Raw genomic sequence first — 12,831 nt, 5'->3', positions numbered from 1 at the left:
GGGGGTCTTACGTAGCAAATGGTCTGTGCACACCAGCACCTTTCTAAAATTGGGAAAACTCCAAATTCTGAAATACATCTAATCCCCTGGGGCTCAGAGAAGGGACTGGTGACCCGTTGCCGTCTGTCGGGGCTGGGGGAGCACTTGGACGAGACAGTGTCAGAGCAGCCAGCATGGAGCCTACTGCTGTTTGGGGGGTGCTCCGTATAGCCCCTCCACCCAGAAAAGGGAGGGAATGGGCAGGGGCTGGAGATGCCCCACCTGCACCCCTTTCAGTGGGCCCCGCCAGGCTGCCCTGACTCCTCGCAGCCACTGTGCACTTTACATCCCCTAAGTGTCCCTTAGGCAGCAGCCTGGGTCCCAGCCCCCTAGACGGCCCTCTAGCCCGGCCCGCTGGAGGCTCCTTTGGGTAAAGTGAGGAAGATGCCTTCTTACTGGCCCTGGTTCTCTCTTCACTCCAATTCGCAGATCTCTGCACAGGGAGAAGGCTGGGTGTGTGGGTTAGGAAGAGAAAGACACTTGAGGGACAGAAAAGACCCTTCCTGTCCCCTGCCTTGCAGACCCTCCCACGGTGACCCTGTCTATTGAGCCGCAGACGGTACAGGAGGGGGAGCGCGTCATCTTCACCTGCCAGGCCACAGCCAACCCTGAGATTCTGGGCTACAGGTGCAAGGCGTGGGGGCTGGGGACAGCCTGGGCCTGGAGTGGGGGCTGCCGGGGGCATCGTGCCCCTGGCCGTGGGTGAGAGTCGTCCAGGGCCTGATCACCCCCACGCCGCCTTTACCCCAGGTGGGCCAAGGGCGGCTTCTTGATTGAAGACGCCCATGAGAGTCGCTATGAGACGAACGTTGACTATTCCTTCTTCACGGAGCCTGTGTCCTGTGAGGTCCACAACAAAGTGGGGAGCACCAACGTCAGCACCTTAGTGAACGTCCACTGTGAGTGCCGCCCGGGCAGGGACCCCTGAAGGGTCGGGGTAGGGGCGGGGGCTCCGTGAAGCTCAGGATAGGCGACAGGCCGGGGAAGTGGCAGGGCAGCGGAAGGAAGAGAAGGTCGGCCGGCGCAGAGCCCCGGCGAGACCGAGGCCCTAGCCAGTGCTCTCTTCCATGCAGTTGCCCCCCGGATCGTAGTTGACCCCAAGCCCACGACCACAGACATTGGCTCTGACGTGACCCTCACCTGCGTCTGGGTGGGGAATCCCCCCCTCACCCTCACCTGGACCAAAAAGGACTCAAACATGGTAAGACGCTTGCGGCCCGTCTCCAGTGCCGGGAGGAAGGAGTCGGTCCCAGGTGGGAGAGTGGGGGTGGGGCGGGGCAGGTGCACCGTGACTTTTCCAGTCAGAGCCACAGTGTGTCTAGGGTCTTGGGATTTGAAGGAGGAGGCCAGTGCTTGGGATCAAACCCCCGTCTTGCCGTGGAACAGCGGGCCGACTCAGTGGCCGTGGGAGGGACACGGGGACGTAGGTGTGTGTGGAGGGAGGGAGGGGTTTCTGCAGCTCTATAGACCCCTGCATTAGATCGTTTGGGCTGGAATTGCAGGAAGAGGGATGTCAGGGTGAGACTCCCTGTCTTGCTTGGCAGGGAAAGTTCTAGAACAGACCCTCCACGAGGCTGCGTTCTTTGAAGTCACCGCAGCTCCCGCTGCCCTCGCTGGCCTCTGCCCTTCGCAGCCTACCCTAGTGGAGACCGCGGGCCCCAGTGAGACCCTTTTTAGAGTCAGGGGATGCGGCCTTTGCCCTTCCGGGAATTCACTTGTGGCCCTTCCTGCTTTCTTCCCAATGCCTCTGATGTGGGGCCCCGCTTGGATCCAGGGGCCCAGGCCTCCTGGCTCCCCACCCGAGGCTGCTCTCTCTGCCCAGGTCCTGAGTAACAGCAACCAGCTGCTGCTGAAGTCGGTGACCCAGGCCGACGCGGGCACGTACACTTGCCGGGCCATCGTGCCTCGGATCGGCGTGGCCGAGAGGGAGGTTCCCCTTTACGTGAACGGTGAGCGGCCTGCGAGGCTGGGCCTGGGCGGGCAGGTGCTGCCACGCCCCGCCGGCCCTGACTGCGTCTTCTTGCTCACAGGGCCCCCCATTATCTCCAGCGAAGCGGTGCAGTATGCTGTCAGGGGCGACGGGGGCAAGGTGGAGTGTTTCATCGGGAGCACACCACCCCCGGACCGCATCGTGAGTGCTGCCTGCGCCCCGGCCCGGGCCCCGGGGGCTGCGTCCCTCTGCCCCCATCCCTGCTCACAGGACAGCCCCTCCTCTCTCACCTGTCACATGGCCCTGAACCAATTACTTAGTGTTTCAAACCTCCGTTTTGTCATCCACAAAATGGGGTCAGTGTCCCTGCCTGGTCGGGTGGCTGTGGGGCGGCCATCGTGACAGGTGCGAGAGGCCGGGGCTGCTCTGTCTGCCTCATCTCCTTCCCTCTCCCAGCCTCCCTCCACCCCTCCCTGGCCTCCACCCTGCCCCTGGGCTCCCTGGCCCTCTGCTCCCTTCTGTCTCCCTCCTCCGACCCGCTCCCCCTTCCCCCTCCTTTCTCCTCTTCCCCACACCATGCGCCATTAATTCCTCCCATGACCATTAACCGTCAAACCCCTCATCACATTTAATGACCATTTGGCTAACTCCAGGGCTGCCCAGGGACACTTCATTACCACGGCCGCCTGGGCAGCAGGCGGCTTGGCTCCCAGGGGGCTTCCCATGCAGAGCTAGGAGGATTGATCCCTGGAAAGGAGCCAGTGCTCAGCCACTCCCCTCCCTCGGGCTCCACTCAGGGAGGGGACATGAAGGGGGTGTCCCGACTGGGAGGTCAGGGATGGAGAAGGATGGGGATACCCCTTTTCTGTGAGAGATCTTCCCTGTTTTAAGAGTCTGGGGATGGGTCTCCAGAACCCCCCAGGTGGGTTCAGGTGGGGCTGCCTGCGGGTTGGCTAAAGGTGAGGCTGAAGTCTGAGTCATGAGTGGGACAAACCGTGGGCGTCCAACTCCAGCCTGGTCCTCCACTTTCACAGATGAGGACCTGGAGGCCCAGAGATGGGGAGGGAGGCCACACAGGGGCTCGAGGGACAGCCAGGCTAAGGGCCCAGTGTTGACTCCCCATCTGGGACATCAGGGGCTACCAAACCCTGGTTCACCAGCCCAGCCACATCTACATCGGTGGAATTCTTATAAAAATAGAGAATCTTGGAGCTCTCCCCTGGAGATGCACATTTAAGACTTAAGCTCCAAGAATCTGCGTTTTAAAAAATGTCCCTCGGCATATCGGCCCGTTCCTGGCACATATCTCCATCACGCTGGGAGCCACTGTTTCCCTTAGACTGGAGGTCCCATGCCAAGGTTTGAGGCAAGAGGGTGACTTGGGTTTCTTGCAGGGTGAGTGCTGGGCTGGGCTGAGGGATGCACAGGACACATGGGACAAGAACGCCTGGAGTGTCGGCCACCAGCCCCTTCCTTACGCCCCCGTGCCTCCCCCCTCCCCCACTCTCTCCACCCAGGCCTGGGCCTGGAAGGAGAACTTCTTGGAGGCGGGCACCCTGGAGCGCTACACGGTGGAGAGGACCAACTCGGGCAGCGGTGTGCTGTCCACGCTCACCATCAACAACGTCATGGAAGCAGACTTTCAGACACACTACAACTGCACGGCCTGGAACAGCTTCGGGCCCGGCACGGCCATCATCCAGCTGGAGGAGCGAGGTGACTGTGGCTGGGGTGCGGGGCCGCTGGGAGTTCTGCTCCCTCCTCTCTCCCTGGCAGTCCTCATGGGGAGATGACTCTCTCAGGGGCCTGCCCTCCAGAGCCTGCGCTTGTGCTCAGCTGGGGAAACCCACCCCCTTTTCCCAAAGTGCACTAGCTGCCCCTCTGCGTCTGTGCCACGCTGGGCACAGCTGTGCACAAGACGCCGTCCCAGCCCTTGAGGGGCTGTTGGGTCAGAACAGAGTGGGGAAGCGAAGGACTTCAGGTGGGGAAAAATCAGATGCTTCGTGGATGGGTGACCTCCCTGGGTTGGCATGAGGGTGCAGAGAGAGGAGGCACATGGCGGGCGCCCTGCAGCTAGTGGTTCCCGCCTCTTTGAGAACCCTTCATCTGCTAGGAGGCACGCGCTTCCTCCCTTAAGACAGTGCATGTGGAAGGAGGCATTGCCTTTGACTTTGTTGGACGCTCTGAGGAGGGAGAGAAAAGTGGGGGCTCCCGTCCTGTGTGTCTTAGCTGAGAGCGCCAGTGAGGGGTTGGTGGGGAAGAACGAAGTGGAGGGAGTATGGCAGGACCCAGCGAGGAGGGTAAGGACGTCCCATGGATCTGATCCATCCAGGACTGCCAGGAAGGGAGAGTTCGCTGGAGGAGGTTCCCTGGGTCCTGCTTAGCTCTGGGGAGCAGGGGAGCCAAGGAGAACTGTTTGAGCCCTGGGAGGGCAGGTGCCGGTACCACCCTGGCCAGGGTGAGGAGGTGGGGAGGTGGAGAGATGGGGGGCACACGGGTGGCAGGTCTGAGTTTGTAGAGACGGCTGAGCTCAGAGCATCCCAGCCCAAGAAGCCAAGGCCAAGCCTCGCAGGCAGGTGGGCTGCAGAGGGGTAGATGGACACCCAGGGCCAGGGTCATGCTGTGTCACAGCTGCAGGGAGGGGACATGGCCATGCTCCCAACTTGGATTAAGCTAAAGCTCAGGCCTAACCCCAGACCCAATGCAGACCTTCCTCTCCAACTCCCCCTGACTTGAGGCAAATGCCGTTCCCATCCATGGATGCTGGTGGGGCTCTGATGCCTGGTCTTCAGGTCCCCGTGAGCCACCGGCCTCACCCCAGCCTTCCCTTCTCTCTGAAGAGGTGCTGCCCGTGGGCATCATCGCCGGGGCCACCATCGGCGCGGGCGTTCTGCTCACCTTCTTCTTCATCGCTTTGGTGTTCTTCCTCTATCGACGCCGCAAAGGCAGTGAGTCCGGGCCTCCCACCCGCATGCAGCTCTCACCCTCCCCTGCCCGAGCAGACAAGCCCGGTGGCGCCCCCAGCCCCCAGGGTTGGCCTGCAGAGGGTAGCATCCACGCTGCCCTTTCCTGTGCAGGTCGCAAGGACGTGACCCTTAGGAAGCTGGACATCAAGGTGGAGACTGTGAACCGTGAGCCACTCACGATGCATTCAGACCGGGAGGATGACACCGCCAGCGTGTCCACTGCAACTCGGGTCATGAAGGCCATCTACTCGGTGAGGGTCCCCCTCCTCCTGGCCTGCCCCCAGCTCTACTAACCACCTTCTGTCTTCCCTCTGATGATGGGCTCTGATCCTGCCACACCCACACACACACTCCCACGTGCTCACATGTGCACACACAGGCGCACACATGCTCGTGCACATACACACACGTGTGCACGCACACGTCCTCCCCAGGCTAATTTCCGTGCCACAAAGGACAGGCAAGTGGGACATTCTGTAGGCCGGGGCTTGGCTCGGTCCTTCCCACACAGAGTCAGACTTGGAAACCCCTAGAAGTTTTCTGATCCAACTGCCGCATAGCTCAGAGGAGGAGGAGACAGTCCCAGGGAGGGGCTGTGACACACCCAAGGTCACATTGTGTGTCAGCCATAAAACCGCTGCCAGGTCGGATCTCCGACCTCTTCCCGTGCCCTGCGCCCCAGAGCCTCTCCTGGGCTGGGCTCACACTCAGAGCCTGAGTGTGCCCGGGGGGGCCCCAGACCCCTTGGGCGGCCCTGGGCTTGGGGCGGGGCCGGCGTGGGATAACGGCCGGGCCCTGACGCCCACCCTGCGGCTCCGCAGTCCTTCAAGGACGACGTGGACCTGAAGCAGGACCTGCGCTGCGAGGCCATGGACACGCGGGAGGAGTACGAGATGAAGGTGCGCGGGGTGGGCGCGGGCGGGCTGGGGAGGAGGGGCGCGAGCTCCCCGCGGGCCCCGACAGGTGCACCCGGCCGGTGCACCCGGCCGCGCCCCCACCGCGCCCCTCGCCCCTCGTCCCCAGGACCCCACCAACGGCTACTACAACGTGCGCGCCCACGAGGACCGGCCGGCGTCGCGGGCCGTGCTCTACGCCGACTACCGCGCCCCCGGGCCCGCGCGCTTCGACGGGCGCCCGGCCTCCCGCCTCTCGCACTCGAGCGGCTACGCGCAGCTCAGCTCCTACAGCCGCGCCCCCGCGTCCGACTTCGGCCCGGATCCCGCCGCCCCCGGGCCCGCCGCCCCGGCCGGCGCCGACTCGGCCAGCACGCTGTCCTACGAGAACTACGACAAGTTCAACCCGCACCCCTTCCCCGCGGCGGCGGGCTACCCCACCTACCGGCTGGGCTACCCGCAGGCGCCGCCGTCGGGCCTGGAGCGGACCCCGTTCGAGGCGTACGACCCGATCGGCAAGTACGCCACGGCCACCCGCTTCTCCTACACCTCGCAGCACTCGGACTACGGGCAGCGGTTCCAGCAGCGCATGCAGACTCACGTGTAGGCCCGGGGCCGGCCGGGCGCCTCTGCGGGGCAGAGGACGAGGCTGTCACAGCCGTTCCCTGATATTCAGGGGCGTTGCGCGTCGCTCCCGGCCCGGCCCAGCCTTCGTCCTCCGCCGCCGGCGCGGCAGGTGGGGAGCAGGTCTCCCGGAAACACCCCGTCCCGAGGATGGTGCTCTGTGCATGCCCCAGCCTCCTGGGCCTGCCCTTCCCTCTTCTTCGGGAGGACGTGTCTCTTCCGACCTGGGCTCTCTCCTGGCCCCAGCACGCGGACAGGGAAGCGAAGGTTGTGGAGAGCGGAGGGGACACTTTTTAGCATTCCCATTCTGCCCCACCCCTCTGGTCTCCCCTAAGTGGACAGGGGTGTGTGACAATGAGCAGGCGTTGGCCTAGGGGGACACGCAGTGCGGGCAGGGATGGGAGGGGGGCTCAGGCGCAGATATGCGGAGACGCCTTTCCCCGGGGCCTCTCTCCGTCCTTTGCATTCCTACCCCCGCAGCATCTCTCCTTCCGGGACTGCGGAAGGGACCTCGGATTGATTTTAGCTGTCCACCGAACAGCCCTGGCACTGAGTTCAGATCCAGCCCTCATTCAGCTGGGATCAGAGGGCCAGCTGTCCTGGCTGCTCATTGTGGACACCTGTGGGCAGAGGACCCAGATTCTCTGTCCTCTGTGCAGAGCCCGCAGGTTAGATCAGGGTCCCCATGGAAAAAAGAAGGTGGGGGAACCCTGCCCTGACACACCAGCAGGAAGGCTGTGCGCTACAGAGCAGTTTCCAGAACCCCGTCTAGAGGAGCCCCTTCCTTCCCCAGCCTGTCCCGCATCCTGGCTTTAACTCTTGAGCCTGTCTGGGGAGTGGTGGTGAGAGGGTGGGATGCCTCAGGCTATTTTTCAAAGACAACAAAAAACAATGAACACCTCACTTGGGGAGGGAAAAAAAGCTGTAGGGAACCCCCCACCCAAAGTCCCAATGGGAAGGGAACGGGACACCTGTTCACCAGATTCCTAGCACCGTCCATTACTCTGAATTTCCAAGCACTTTGAATCCATTTTTAAACATTCAGGTGGGAAGACCTGTCCCCACGGGCTCTGACAGGCTTAGGGAGGGAGCCTCGCTCTCAGACTGCTTGTCCTGCCCCCCAGCTGGTCGGGGGTCCCCCTTCCGGGGGCATGGGAGATAGTCTCTGCAGACAGGTTTTGGTTTGTTAAGTGTCTTTTTTTTCTTGGACCAATCAGATTCCTTCCACTTTCAGTGCCTTGAGTGTCCAGCTTTGGTTGACCGGTTCTGTGGGGGGGGTCCCGGGGGACTGGTATCGTGAGCCCCAGACACGCCGCTAGGTGTTGCAGAGTTTTGGGGACGGCGGGTGAGGGGCCTGGAGAGGAAGGAAGGTGGCACGGGAGGACACTGCAGGCACTCATGCCCATGCTGTCCCCACAACACATTCCACATGGCCATTCTCAGCCGCCACCTCTGACCAAAGAGAACTGTGCCCCCGCCCCGGCCCCCCTTCTCCCGGCAGGCAGGGTCTCTGGGGTGGTCCCCGGAACGCGCTTTGCCCTCTCTCCTGGTCACCACTCATTAGTCGTGTTTGCTTTAATGAGTTACATGCTCATCAGCCACGGGCCATCACCACCCCTGCAGATGGCTCTGTGGGGTGACATTCCTCCCCATCTTCGCTGGTAAGGTCCAGCTAGTGCCCAGGAAGCAGGCAGCTCCGTTGCAGCCAGGCAGGCTGCCTCTACATCCCCTTCTGCGGCATCAGGGGCAAATCCTGGGTGTCTCTTGGGGGTGAGGGGACATCATCCAGGTTCCAGCTACGTTCTACCCTGCCCCTGGGAGCTGACCCTCCGTACCGAGTCCTTTATGTGAGCCCCGGGAGAAGGTCTGATAAGGATGCAGGTTCCCATGCAGATGAATTCATGCATATTTTGATTCTCTTCTCAGAAACAGAAGCCATGGGTACTCGAACAGTTAAAGTCTAAAGATGGCAATGGCTTTTTAAACAAGAGTATTCCAAAAATTATTCATTTGTATTTGGGGTTTGGCCACATTCTGTTTCCTTTTGTTTTGTTTTGTTTTAGTGCAGGGCCCATTCTGTTGAGATGATGAAGAGGAGGGCCCGAGGTCACTAGCCAGCTCAGCTGACACTACGGGGACCGTTAGTTTTCAGAAGCCTGTGAACAGAGCTACTTTTCTGCTCTCGGACGCCGTAACCGGCCACTCCTGAGTACGGAGCGTGCGCAGGGCAAGGCACAGAGAGATACCAGCGCCCCAGGCCCTCTCTGCGCTCTGCAGTTTGCACAATGCTTGTCTGATCACACCCAGACCTGGGGCCTGCCGGTTGGGCCAGATGGAATTGCTTTTCCGGGGAGGGGAAGGCACCGTTGAACGTAGGAGAGCTTTGCTGTTGGAGGCTGGGCCCCTCCAGCATGGTGCCCGAGTGTGTGGTGTGGTCGTCTTGGTGACCCCGAGCACCTTTGATACACTCATCTTAGTGGGAAGAGCGAGGCATGAGGGGGTCAGGAGATCAGGGGCCCCATCCCGAAGCTGCCATTGGCTGAGTGACCTTGGCCTAACCTCTTCATGTTTGCCACCCCCGATTTTCTGGCCTTAAAACAGGGGGAGGGTTGCACAGCCCTAGAATTATTCTGCTCTTGCTGTATTCATTCGGTGAGGCGGGGGCCCAGCCACCCCTGGGGAGGAGCTGGGAGTGGAACGTGAGCAGGGAAGGGGTGGAGTGGTGGAAGGTTCTCCTCTCTTGAGAAAAGCTTTCGCTGTGGGCCTCTTGTCACAAGTGTTGCAAGTGGGTTTCCTGTAGGGTCTGCTGCATGCGGAACGGCGACAGAGCACATCCTCGGCCTCCGTGAGATTGGTGTGGGCTTGTCCTCTGACCATTGGGAGTAGTCGCTCTCGATTGGAGCCCTCTCAGAATTCTGCGGGTTTGGCAAAGGCGTCTGTGGCCCAGGCGGGGCGGGGAGAGTCCTCCAGGGTGCCCTGGTTCCGGGCAGCTTCGAGCGGGGGTTGGGGGGGAGTCGCGGCAGCCACCTTCCGCCCTGTCCTCTCGCTGAGGAGGCAAACCTGCCGGCCAGGGTGTCTCGAGCCAGGTAGTGAGGCGTGAGCAAGGCTGACGTGAGCAAGCAAGTGAGGCAGCTGGTCGAGGGAAGAGGGGAGAGCAGTTTGACATTGACTCTGGTGATTGTGTGTGAGCTCATGGGGGCTCAGACTGAGTCCTGATTCCTGGATCCCTCGAAGCCCAGCCCCAGAGTCCTTGTGGGGTCAGGAAGGGGGGCCACCAGGGACGGCGGTGCTGCCCAGAACGCCATGCCCCGGGGTGGACAGGGTCAGTGTGACCCCCCACCTGCAAGCCCATCACTCTGAGGGAGGGCCCTGCCCCGGAGCCCCTTTTCCTCCCACGCTCTGTGGAGCACCACAGGCCCTGGGCTCCTTAGAATGGAACCGAATGGTCCCTCAGTGCACCTGACCCGTGCGGGCAGCAGTGTTGGGCCATTCAGATCGGAGGAAAAGCACATCAAAGTCAAGACCCCACTTGGACTAAAACGGCTCAGTCGTGGCCTCACTTGGCTGTGTGGGCCCTTCCGTCCATATGGCTGCTCTCCTGGGCCGCCACGACCTTGGAAACCCAGGCTTCCCTACCACTCCAGTGCTGGGCGTCCCTGGCGGGTCGCTGCCCTGTGCCTTGTGTTAGGGAGTTACCTGGAAGGCGTTCGTGAAGCCCCTGGCTCTGGAGGGACCAGTGAAGAGGTGGTCGCCAGACCCTCCACAGACCGAGGGATGTGATTTGGAAAGGCATCTGTTTTTGTGAAGAGGCTATGAAACAAGCATTTAAATTCTCCCCTCCTTTGTCCCTGCCTTCCCCGTCCCCCAGTATCTGCCTCTCCTGGAGGCCAGCCAGCCTCCATCCGCCTGGCCTCCTCCTGCCTCTGGGCGGCCGGGGAGAGTCCGGAACGGGGGCTCTGGGGGAGGTTCCCGTTTCCTTGCGTCACTGTGAGGGAGCTCCAGTTCCCGTCCCTGGAGAAGGCTGCGCAGAAGTCACAGGCCATACGGGCAGCTCTGGTACGAGCCTGCCCTTACAAATAATAACAGGAATAATAATAATAATAATCGTAGAACCGTCCCGCTCCTGCCAGCCTCCTGTCCTGCCCCTGGCTGTTCTCGGGCCACAACCATGGGCCTTTTCGAGGGTCCGCGGGGCCTTCTACCTGTTTCTGGAGACCAGATGCTGCCCCGGGAACACCCCTCAGCTCCTGGCCCGGTGGTCACGCTCTCCACCCCGACCACCCTTGGGGTCACAGCCTCCACTCTGGGCTGCGGTTGAGTTTTCTGCTCCCAAACCCCAATAATAAATGGATCCATGATGACAATTAAGAGAAAAAAATATTATTTTTGTTAGAACAGACCATCGTAGGTTTTTAGCAATGTGTGTCTGTGTGTCCTCACGCCTTTTCCTATTCTTCCTGTTTTCATTTTCCTTTTTTTTAAATATTATGTACTATATTTTTAGTCTCAAACACACTATATATTATATATATTTAATTTTTTTATATATATAAATATAAATGTTTTAAAAAGTACCATGTTTTGTGTTATTGAAGGCATGAGTAGTTCTCCTTGCTTAAAAGATTGCCTGATTGGGGTGAAATGGTGAAATGGTCACATTTGGGGAAGAAAACTGGGCTTTTGGGTGGAGATTACAGAGAGGATCTATGTGGTCCTTCGGGCAGTTACTTATATCTGTGGCTGTCCCGGACCCTGAGGCCAGGGAAGCTGGCACCTGGGAGAGGACAGACAAACAGAGCGAGGTCCCACCACGGGAACGCGCTCCTGGAACTCTGGGGCCAAACCGATGATGGGGCAGGTCAGGGGGCGACTGAACCCGGGTCCAGATCCTGAAGGAACTGGGAGAGGGTGGGAGCCAGATGGGTTCCATTTATTAAGAGGTAGAGGTTTGGGTCAACAGCAGATTTCCCAAGCCCATGGCCTTCTGGCTCTGAGGGAGGAGGTGGGAGCCTGTGCCGCGGAGGCCCGCACGGGCCATCCCGCTGAGAAACTGGGAGTCCTGGAGTGTAGTGGCCTCCTCAAGGATTTCTCTTTGGTCATGTCCCAGGAGCGTTTGAGGATCACCGGCGATGGGGAGTGGGGGGATGGCTGTTTTCAGGTCCTGTTTTTTTTGAAAGCTATAAATCATCAGAGAGATACAAGGTTTTCTTGTTTGCATCACCTATGTGACCACCGAGCAAACAGAAGCTGGTCCACGGGAGCCATTCTGTGTGCAAGGGACACAGGACACAGCCAGAGACAGGTAGGGATGGGGGAGCTGAAAATACTTGAGAGGTAATGCTACCCGTTTCCGAGAAGGTGGGAGGTCCCAGTCAGAGGCCCCACCGCCAGAGAGGCTGGTGCCCAGGGAGCCATGGGGAGACGCCGTGTCCAGGACCTGAGCCCGTCTGTGACTGGAGGTGAGTCCCTCCTGGGCGGGAATGGGAGACTCAGGTTCGGGTGGGGCAGGCGGCTGGAGCCAGGTAAGCTGAACTGTGGCAGGTAAAACCTGGCATGATGGGTGAGGGCGGAAGCAAACGGAGCAGAGTAAGCAGAAAAGCAGAGGAGAAGCAGCAAGTGTGCAAACGGAGACGCAGGCGAGTCTGCCGGGTAGAGCCGTGTGCGGTGGCTGCTTGCTGTGGGCTGGGTCCATACACCCGCTTCCTCTGTGCATCCTCAGAGCCCAGCACGGGGCCAACAGGCTCCTGGGGACTAGCCTGTGAGCTGTAGAGGGCACCACTCTGCTCCTGACACAGAAAGGCCACAGGAGCTTGTCTCACGTGTGAGGCCTCTGCCTGTGACAGGGGACCCCAACCACTCCCTGAAGTCACCCCTAGCTTGAGCACAAGTGGTAATCGCCAAGCTCTGCTGAGTTTGGAAAGCTGCCCCCTCCTTGGGAAGTCCTCTGCCTTGGCGAGCTCTGGCCCGAGGTACAAACAGCTTCCTGTCTGCTCTCCTCACCCAAGTGTCAAGTTCAGGGTCCCCACCGATCTACAAGACATCTTCCCAGAGGATGGGCTCACTCAGCTCTCCCTGTGACTCCCCCAGTGTTCTAGCCGTTAGATAGAGTGCTGCCCTGGGGACGTGCCCTGCTCCCCCCGCCTCTGCGCTGAGACCCCTGGTCTCCTTGCCTGCCTGGAATGCGCCAGCCTGTCCTTTATCCTCCTCACTTCCAGATCGTACTCATCTTGGGGACCCAGCCCAAAGGCCCTCTCCTCCTGGAAGCCTTGCCTGACTCATTACTGATTCCCCTTCGCTCCGTCTGGGAGGTCCTGGGACAGGTGGGCTGTATGGGGCTGACTCACTCGCAGCTGTCTGCTCGGATGGCAGGGTTACGTGT

General features: G+C 60.6%; 1 protein-coding gene across 2 annotated transcripts in view; it reads left to right on the top strand.

The window, feature by feature from the left end:
* KIRREL1 (kirre like nephrin family adhesion molecule 1) overlaps nt 1-7,365 on the top strand; it is an 83,607-nt gene extending 76,242 nt beyond the window's left edge. The window contains exons 6-15 of one of the 2 annotated variants that reach the window (XM_047704582.1): nt 561-666; nt 790-938; nt 1,113-1,240; nt 1,862-1,988; nt 2,070-2,170; nt 3,487-3,685; nt 4,810-4,917; nt 5,047-5,186; nt 5,757-5,834; nt 5,959-7,365. In XM_047704582.1, coding sequence (XP_047560538.1) covers nt 561-666; nt 790-938; nt 1,113-1,240; nt 1,862-1,988; nt 2,070-2,170; nt 3,487-3,685; nt 4,810-4,917; nt 5,047-5,186; nt 5,757-5,834; nt 5,959-6,435 — 1,613 coding nt within the window. In that variant the 3' untranslated portion in view covers nt 6,436-7,365. Of the gene's footprint in view, nt 1-560; nt 667-789; nt 939-1,112; nt 1,241-1,813; nt 1,989-2,069; nt 2,171-3,486; nt 3,686-4,809; nt 4,918-5,046; nt 5,187-5,756; nt 5,835-5,958 lie in introns of both variants that reach the window. The other variant, XM_047704581.1, reaches the window with a different exon arrangement.
* The last annotated feature ends 5,466 nt before the right edge of the window (nt 7,366-12,831 follow it).

Source organism: Lutra lutra, chromosome 15 (assembly GCF_902655055.1).
Source record: "Lutra lutra chromosome 15, mLutLut1.2, whole genome shotgun sequence".
NCBI classification, from domain to species: domain Eukaryota; kingdom Metazoa; phylum Chordata; class Mammalia; order Carnivora; family Mustelidae; genus Lutra; species Lutra lutra.
The sequence above is the reverse complement of the archived record's forward strand: the minus strand, read 5'-3'. Positions and strand labels throughout refer to the sequence as shown.